The 9,095-nt window shown below is 37.7% G+C and overlaps 1 protein-coding gene across 4 annotated transcripts in view; it reads right to left on the bottom strand.

The window, feature by feature from the left end:
• Positions 1-3,860: 3,860 nt before the first annotated feature.
• The window catches only part of LOC119639696 (latrophilin Cirl), a 17,687-nt gene continuing 12,452 nt past the window's right edge, over positions 3,861-9,095 (bottom strand). For 2 of the 4 annotated variants that reach the window (XM_038037270.1, XM_038037271.1), the window contains 5 exons: positions 7,475-7,704; positions 7,296-7,393; positions 7,038-7,224; positions 5,235-6,976; positions 4,723-5,137 (listed from right to left, as the gene is read on the bottom strand). In XM_038037270.1, the coding sequence (XP_037893198.1) occupies positions 4,723-5,137; positions 5,235-6,976; positions 7,038-7,224; positions 7,296-7,393; positions 7,475-7,704 (2,672 nt within the window). Of the gene's footprint in view, positions 5,138-5,234; positions 6,977-7,037; positions 7,225-7,295; positions 7,394-7,474; positions 7,705-9,095 lie in introns of all 4 variants that reach the window. The other 2 variants (XM_038037268.1, XM_038037267.1) reach the window with 2 other exon arrangements.

Raw genomic sequence — 9,095 nt, 5'->3', positions numbered from 1 at the left:
CACACACATCTACAGTGACTCGCCAGAAACTTCGGGAGCTTGGTTGGGAAGTTTTAATGCATCCGCCATGCAGTCCGGACTTGGCACCAAGCGACTATCATCTTTTTCTTGCATTGCAAAATTTCTTTAATGATAAAAAATTGGAATCTAGGGAGGATTGTGAAAATCGACTACTAGAGTTTTTTGCAAATAGAGACCAGGACTTCTATGAGAGAGGCATTTTGAAGTTACCTTTAAAATAGCAACAAATCATACAACAAAACGGTGCATATTTGACCCAAATCGGACAATCCGAAGCATGTTAAATAAAGTCCTGAAGTTCATATAAAAATAATGTATTTCTTTTTCCCCAACCTAATATATGGTGAGCTCAAACAATAAAGTCTAATAACCCAATTCTTAGTATGGCATAAATTAACCCTAATGAACCAAAAACTTCCTTTTTTCCTGACTCTTGACTAATAATGTGGAAAGTTATACCAAAACCAGGTTGAATTAAAATATAAACTTTAGGATGACAAAAAAATCAAAATAAATATTGGTAAAGAATTATGCATTTAAATTTCGATCTGTTAATAATATAGTAATAGCTCCGGCTAAAACAGGTAGTGATACAAGTAGTAATAATGCGGTAATTACTGATCGCACAAATAAAGATATTCGATCAAAGGAAATTCTAGTAGCTCGTATGTTAATTACAGTGGTGCTTCTAAAATAGAAAGCTGGTTTTATACGTTGGCTTTAAAGTGATGAAGTGTTCCTCTGAAGCAGAACAGTAGTTTGTGGGGGTTGATGAGAGCTCTACAGAACAGTTCACAGTGTTTTAAATTAAGAAAAAAAAAAGTTTGCAAAGAATTTAAGAAACATCTAAAACATCAAAAGTCGGAGCTGGCAACATTTAGCTTATCGGATTTAGTGTGTAGTTCTAGTTATTATTAATTTGAAATTTACATTTTATTTTGTTTTATCATTTTGAATTGTTATTAATTTCAAATGTACAAAATGTAAGATTTTTACGTTAATAAATTGAAATAAAAAGGGCATTGCTTCATTTATATTTCATTTGACAATTATTTATTTTCATTTTTGCTTCACACATGTTAACAATTTAATAAAAACTTTACATTTCTTTGCATAATTGGTCTATTTTGTACTCCATTTATTTTCAGGTTCGTGACTCATTGTTTATTATATTATAATATTTATATTATCATTACTATTATAATACTATTTACATACATAGATGAAGGATATTAAGAATAATACCATTGTAAAAATTTCAGACAGAGTATTTAGTCAATTACTTAAAGAACATCCCGACTTGTGGAGTAGCAGCAGTGGACGTAGTTTGCGTGTCTGCGCAAGAATTTGTAAAAAAAAGTCATGCAATTAGGTATAGTTTAAGAAGGGTGGATAGAAGACGGGGCGGTCAGACAAGAATGGCAGACTACGTTTGGTACGTGCGAGAATTCGGGTTGGCGTGGGCGATAAATACAATGACGAGAAAAATAGGTGACGACAAAAATGTACGGATTGAGACTGACAGCGAAAAAGAGGTAGGTTTTCTGCGATTCAACGTAGAAGAAAAACAGGTGACACAGGCGGGAGATAGAGTAGCAGGGGGAGAAGAAGCGACAGACGCGCAGGGTACAATAGAAATAACGAAAGAACTGACTAGGGTGCCATGCGTAGTAGATAGCATAGATATACAAAGCCCCATAAATTTTATTGGGGACATTTACATCAGTGAACCATCGACATCAGCGCAGGCGAGGCTGGCCCGGGAGGTTGAGCGGCTTCAAGCTCAAAATGCAGAATTAAAACGGCGCCTAGCAAGATATGAAGACCAGGAAGTTGAACCAGAAGCTGACTACGTAGTGCCGGAAATTGAGGCACTAAAAGAAGTCGTGGGGAAATTGACTCCTCACAACAGAATTGTTCAACTACACTTCGATGAAATGTGTACCAATCATGAGGCTGTGTATTCGCGGGCGGAGGATGCGCTGTGTGGATGCAATTACATCGACGAGCGCACCAAGAAGAATGTGGCTGCGTACAAAATGGTCCCAGTCTTCGCCGTAAGAAGCCTGAGGACGGCTTTTAGTATGCTGGTGAGCGTCCAATCCTTCAGGCGTGGTAATTTTGATGTAAGGCTACTAGAAGACAATCTCAAACCAAGGAGATTGGCTTTAACATACAAGCTGTCGTCTGCGACAGTAGTCTCGCCTATAAGGAAGCTGTACACTCATTACCTGCTGGAATTCTACTGATGCACGACTATTTACACCTTATGAATAGATACCGAGCAAAAATTTAAAGCAGCAAACAACAATTGAACCCTTCGATAATTAGGTAACTCTACAAAAGAGCCGCGCCTACTCGGTCGCAACACCGCGCTACGTAAATGAACTGATTCAATTCTGCAACGACGCGAAGCCAGCCTCGCTACTAGCGCTAATAAATGAAGATCTTTTTACAAACGTTGCCGAGATTCCCGAGCGCACCTGCGAAATCTTCACGATGATCACAAAGCTCATGTAAATGTTTCATCGGATCTCCAAATCGGACACAAATTGGGAGGAGCTTAAAAGGGAGCTTTTGAGAAAGCAGCCCTAGCTGTTGCAACAGAGATGACAATAAAAAATTTTACCTGCTTTATGGACGATTTAGTGAAGACTTATCCTCGCACAAATGTCCCCTCTTACAGGGCAAGCCAGGGCCTACTTGAGGCGTTCTTTCTCAACGTGTGTTTGACAAAAAAGAAGGAGAACAAATCGGCTGTGGAGATCGTAAAACTCGTCTGAGGAGCCTGCTGGTGTTCCAGGTTTTAAAAGAGGCCTAAGAACAATCGACGATTACCTCCTCATGAACAAGATGAATTACGGTACTGAAGAAGGGCCCGAAGAAAAGTGAGAGAGATTCGGGCTCGATGGAGAGGTGTTTACAGATCTGCGCACTCTGGAGCTTAAGTACCATGAGAAGAGATACCTACGGTTGTTCATGGCATTCGGAATAGCGCGCTACATCTATGAGCAGCTGAATTGCCGACATTGCTTGCGTGACACGACGGTAGAAGAACATGGCTTTTGCGAGGAGGTGATGGGTTGGAAAGTTGCAAAGGACCGCCGTAATAACATGACCTTCACTACCAAATATCTTAAAGCGGCCTTCCCGAAACCAGAGCTCGACGATGCTTTCGATGAAGCCTATGATGTGTTCCACGTAGCAATGGACCAGCACATGATGGAAAGAGACATAGGAAAGCGCGTGCAGGCAACAGTGGTGGATTCGTGCTGTTTATGTCACTGACAGGCAGAAACATCAGGGAGTCAGTTGATCGGAACGTTTCTACAATCGAAGGCAATTGAAACATTGTATAGATAACATTTATAAATTACTAGTTTATTTCTTCTCTTCTTACTATATATTCTAAAAGGTCCACTAGCGATGTAATAAAGGAAAATCGTGCGAGAAAAACAGCGAAGTATTATTAGTGCCGAGGAAAGGCAATGCGTAGAGAAAAGTTTGGGAGCCAAGGTATCCAATAAAAATGTACGAGTTTAATTTTTTTTTTTTGTAAATTTTGTAAAAACTTTTCATAAATAAAGTAAAAATATATAGCGCATTCCCCCTTACTGGCCCATAATAAAATGAATGGTGGGTCGTGTACCACTGTATAATGTTCTTAGTTGTTTTTCAGTGTAGAAAGACAAAAGCATGAAATATTTCCTTTTTATTTTCTTCGTATATCATAATTTTTATTTATGCCTTAATTTTAGTTAAATTTTATGGCCTCTTTTTATAATAATAATTTTCAATTTTTTTTCTTTTTGTTTTTTTTTTGTATACATTTCAGTTTCTTTTTTTTTTATATAGCTTACATTTTAAGGACAATGTCTTCCACAAAAAAGGTAATTCTTTTCCTCTCATGTACTATACACATATTTATTTATTTAATAATCTTTTGTATTTCAAGAGTTGTTAGATAAATGTACATAAAGTTTACATGATTTTTCAAATTTCTACAAAAAAAATGACAGGCAAGCTTATAAACACATTAAGGATATGTTAAAAAAAAAAAACAACAAAAAATAAGGAGAAAAAGGGAGTATTAAATATATGTACATAAAAAAATTATTTAAAAAAATATTAAAGCTTTAAATAAGAATTTATTTAAATTCGCAATTATAACAAAGTATCCCAAAAATATAACATTTCAACTAAATGTAAACTACTCAAAAATATCCATCTTCTTTTTTCTTTTTTACTTAATAACTATTATAGCAGTAAAAAATAAAAATAAAAAAAAGTAAAACAAAGAAAGGAAAAACTACGAATGTCCTAAGAAAGATTAAAGTGTTAGCTTTCTGTGTTTGTAGCCTAAACTTAGATTACGTTTTATTCTCTCAATGCATTTTTTCCTATTAAGCTGCTACACACACACTTTTACGAATTGTTTGAGACTATTTCATTCCCCAATACGAATGTTTCCGTAGTACATCATACACACATTGTTAATATCTCTCTTCTTTTTTTTTTTTTCTTATTTTTCGTGTCTTTTGATTATATTAAAAAAATTGTAGGTTATTTTTTAATAATGTCTTTTTTGTTTGTTTTGCTTTTTTTTTCTGATTTGTAAGAAAGTGAGAAAGGAAGGGAGGGAAGGAGCAACACACTTATATGACGATAACATTTATAAATTAAAGTTACACTATATAAACTTTACTTATCCAATGGCTCTAAATAGCACCTCACCGTGTTATTTTCATCGAGCATGGCTGATATATTGCGTCCGATCGGTGTACTATTGATTGGATTAATGGCTTGAGGCGAGAGTTGTTGTTGTGATTTTTTATGCATTGGATGTTGATTGGCCGGAGGTAAAGGAGGACCATGATTGAAGAGCTCATTAACAGCCAAGCGACTACCGGAAACGGATGCAGTCTTTTTAAAACTACGTACAGAGCCTCCGGCGCCGCTACTTACCCCAAAAACCGTCAATTGTGGTTGTTGATGTTGCTGCTGTTGTGGTTGCGATGACGCACCTGCTGATGTATACTGGGCCTCGTGATAGTCGTGATAGGCAGGTGGTGCGGCGGAATTCTCATGTGCACCGTTTTGCTTACGTAAATGCCTTCTGAAAAAAAAAAAAAAAAAAAATGAATATTTAAGTGAAATCCAAGGCTCAAACTATATTTGCTATCCAGTTGCAAATTTGTTGATGTCATACTTACTGAAACCTCCTTTGAAAATCGGCATCTTGTATGGCCATCAAACGCCGCATACGCTCATCACTTTGTGGCGGCATATGTTGCATTCCATCATCATCGTTATCATCCTCCACGTTATCTTCATCGTCGTCATCGTCGTCCATATCATTATCATCTTCATCGCTGTAGGGACTATTGCCGTTACGTCCTTCATAGTCGCCAACATATTCATGTAACGATCGTGCACCGCCTCGTCCATTGCGATTCATTATCCTATGCTGTTGTTGTTGCGTTTGTTGACGTTGAAACGCTGTTTGAATTGTCCTTTCATCTTCATAATCATGTGGTAGCATATCATCGACATTATAATGTTGTACATCGGAACTTCGATTACTTAAAATTTCCTCGTACACAGGGCCATTATCACTGGCCAAGGACCCTTGATTGTAATAGGCTTCGCCTCCGCCACTACCGCTACCACCGATACTACGACGTTCGTAATCTTGTGGCGGCTGATTTAAATCACAGTTGGAATGCTTATTTCTATTATAGTAGCGTTGCTGGTTAGCGCTTACCAGCGTTGTAGACGGCATACTTAATTCGCTTCCTACCACCCCGCGTCGCGTCATTTGTTGCAACAAATGGGCATGAGCTGCTGGCTCCATTTGCTCATCGTCCGAAGACATTTGTTGCTGTTGTTGTTGCTGTTGCAAATACTGATGATGAAGTCTTCGCTGTTGTTGTTGCTGCTGCTGCTGATAGTAAGCGGCCGGACCCGAGTCAAAAGTTTCCGCGTAATGTGCGTACTGCTGATGTGGTGATTGTTGAGCTTGTTGTTGCTTTATAGTGGTCTTTTTATAAGAAGGATAGAAAAGTATTTGCTGGGACGCGGTAGTATTGCGTGAATGCAAGGAACCACTTGGCGAATCCGAGCCAGTATTGCTGCCTCGCTTTTTCTTATTGTGGCCCTGTTGATGTTTTTGAGTCCAATAAAAGAATTCGTGAGGTTGTTGGCTAACGATACTTGTACCGTGGAAATCCCTAGATTGCATCTTCGTTGCCGAAGCAGGCTTTTGCTGCCAACCGTAATAGTCGGGCTGATGATAAAACGCTTCCTGAGGGCCTGTATTTTGTAAGTTTCCAGCAGCTACCTGTTGTTGTGCTTTGTGGCTGTGCCCAAATATTAAATGTGTTGAACTTACCGAAGAAGTAGGCGACGTATGCCCCGCACTCGGTGTACGAAGGCCGCCGTTGGAACGTAATGTGCCTGAAGTTCCGACCGCACCTATGCTATGGTTACTGCGGTCTACAGCCACCTGATTTGGTGTATGATCATTTTTAACATGCGGTTGTATCAAATTGTTTGCCTTAATCACAGTTTTTCCATTTATGCCCCCATTACCGACTGCCAGAACATTACTGCTTACAACATTACCAGTCCGTCTCGTTTTCCCCTCACTTAATTCACAATCACTCGACGCTATTATTGCCTCTTCTGTTGATGCTATGATATTACCCATCTCTTCTTCATTTTCATTCGCATCATTGCTTTCCAAGGGGATTTTGGGCTTCTTAACCTGGCCGCTAGATATTGTGGAACCTATAACGTTCGAATTGCTGTTTAATGTACTTGTAATACCGGCTGCTGTCATACCGCAAGCGCTACCCCCACCAACAATGCCCGAAGATATTGAGGTCTTCGAACAACGTAAGCATTTCGGTAACCAAGAATTCTGCCGCACATATTTTCTGTATTCTCGCCGTATCTAGGGTAATAAGTAACTTTTATATAATTTGGGAAGGCGAACATAATCGGAGACTGTTTACCTTTTCATTTTGTATGCAATGGAAAACGAATATGTAGACTCCCATTAAGGTATTGGAAATTATAAATAGATAGCCATAAATTTGGGCCACTTCATCATCCAATTTAGAATTGCGCAAATACAAGTAAGCCATTGACCAAACCGTACATAATAATATCAAAAATATAAAAGAACATCGTATGTCGAAGCTAAAAGCAATATATAGCGTTCACAAACTAAGACTTCAATGATTAAGACTTCAATGAATGTGTTTCCTTACCGCACGTTCGCTAACCGGGTATGTTCTTTGTTCTTCAAAGCCGACCGTGATTTGCGACACATAATGACCCACGAAAGAAATGTGTAACATAAAGCTCCCTTTCAAGTTCAAATATAAATACACGTAATAAGTACACTACTATGTTCACGAAAGTGTTTCAAGAATGAGAAAGCGCTTACCATTAAGAAAAACATAATGGGAGTTATAAAGGTGGCGTAAAACAACGTATTCGCCTCCATTAGTACACAATAATCGTTTTGTGTATATGTGTTAGGATTTATAGCTGACGAAATGGCCACTATTGTGAAGGATAGGCCATACGATAGTAAATAGTAACAATTCACTTTTGAAGTCTGATCGACCTCAAGCAATATATCGTCGGTGGTTAAAGTTGTATACGATTGGAATGCTGTTAAAATTGATAAATGGAAATTTAACTTATATAATATAATGAAAAATGTTCCCGTGAGGAAGAATCTTTAGAAATAAATTTAATTTGCCGTTGCCGACTTAAGTTGTCGGCCGCTGACGCCTTTAAAACCAAAAAACTTAATCAACCCTTTAATTATTTACAAAACAGTTTATGTAATTTAACTATCCTTCAGCTTTACTTTAACTTTAAATTGCCGCGCAAAAACGTAACACGTACGGATAAAATAGACTCTTCCGCTCGAAAGTAATCCCTATAAACTTTATAACCGCATCGCGTATACGATCGCGATTATAATTCCTCCAAAGCTCAAACACAAAGCTTAAACACTTTTCGAGACAAGCTTTCCTTTGCCTGCTTCTCTCTAAACGAAATACTGCTGAAATTTGATGTTCCTAAAAATATGAGTAGCACTCGTATACAATATACAATGCCCGAAGCAGAAGAACGCAATTATATAAGCCATAGACACAATGACATATAGTCAGAAAAGCTGCATCTTCTTGAGTCAGGCTTTGTGAAATCGGTCGGCTGCAATGAGCTTTCACACGGTCCAACCCATCCAAGTTGCAAAAGCCCTTTCAGCACGTCCAAGATACCCGATCGTCTGCATGATCATCATCATCATTTGAAACAGTTACTTCAGGTTTTTTCTTTCATAGAGATTCAGTCTCCGAAGTTTATTTTATTTATTTGATCGGCACGGAGTTGATGCTTTTTAAAAAGCTTTCAATTTTTATTAGAAAAAAGTCTTATTCAACTTCATTATGCGCCTAATGCTAATTAAACTGAAGGGACTTTACAGTTTGCTAATTATCAGTTTCCATGTACCTTTAAGTTGTTCTATATTTGATATCGAACAACACTATAATAGATTGTTGACTGTCTTTTCTTTTTCTACAAGAACCAGATTAGAACAATATTTAGTCTTTTCCACTCCACACTCAAATTTCAATCAACTACGGGCAACTCTGGGATTTTCTTTTTTTCTTATCTTCATGAACACTAGAAGTTAAAGGTATGATATTTTAAAGAAAAATTTCATAATTTACTTCACTTCTGCGTTATATGTAGCTTTCCATTAAGCTTGGTCAGGCTCAGGTCACCGTACAAGCATCGATGGATTTGTAGCTAAACTTTATCTGTCATCCTATATACTTGTGCCAGTGGCGAGCAAAAGTTTAAATCAGTTAGTGATTTGTACACAATTTCAACAAGAATGCGAACATTATTTGTTGTTTCTTAATTGGCCCAAATCCAACTTTGTCCGAAAGCTATGATAGTGAAAAGCGGATGAAATTTTCAAGAAACTCGTTTCATTTTCTATCCCCTTGATGACTTTCAAAAAGAAATTGTGTATCACCCTAATT

The sequence above is a fragment of the Glossina fuscipes genome, unplaced genomic scaffold (genome assembly GCF_014805625.2).
Source record: "Glossina fuscipes isolate IAEA_lab_2018 unplaced genomic scaffold, Yale_Gfus_2 113, whole genome shotgun sequence".
NCBI classification, from domain to species: domain Eukaryota; kingdom Metazoa; phylum Arthropoda; class Insecta; order Diptera; family Glossinidae; genus Glossina; species Glossina fuscipes.
Note: the sequence above shows the minus strand (reverse complement) of the source record. Positions and strands in the feature narration are given on the sequence as shown.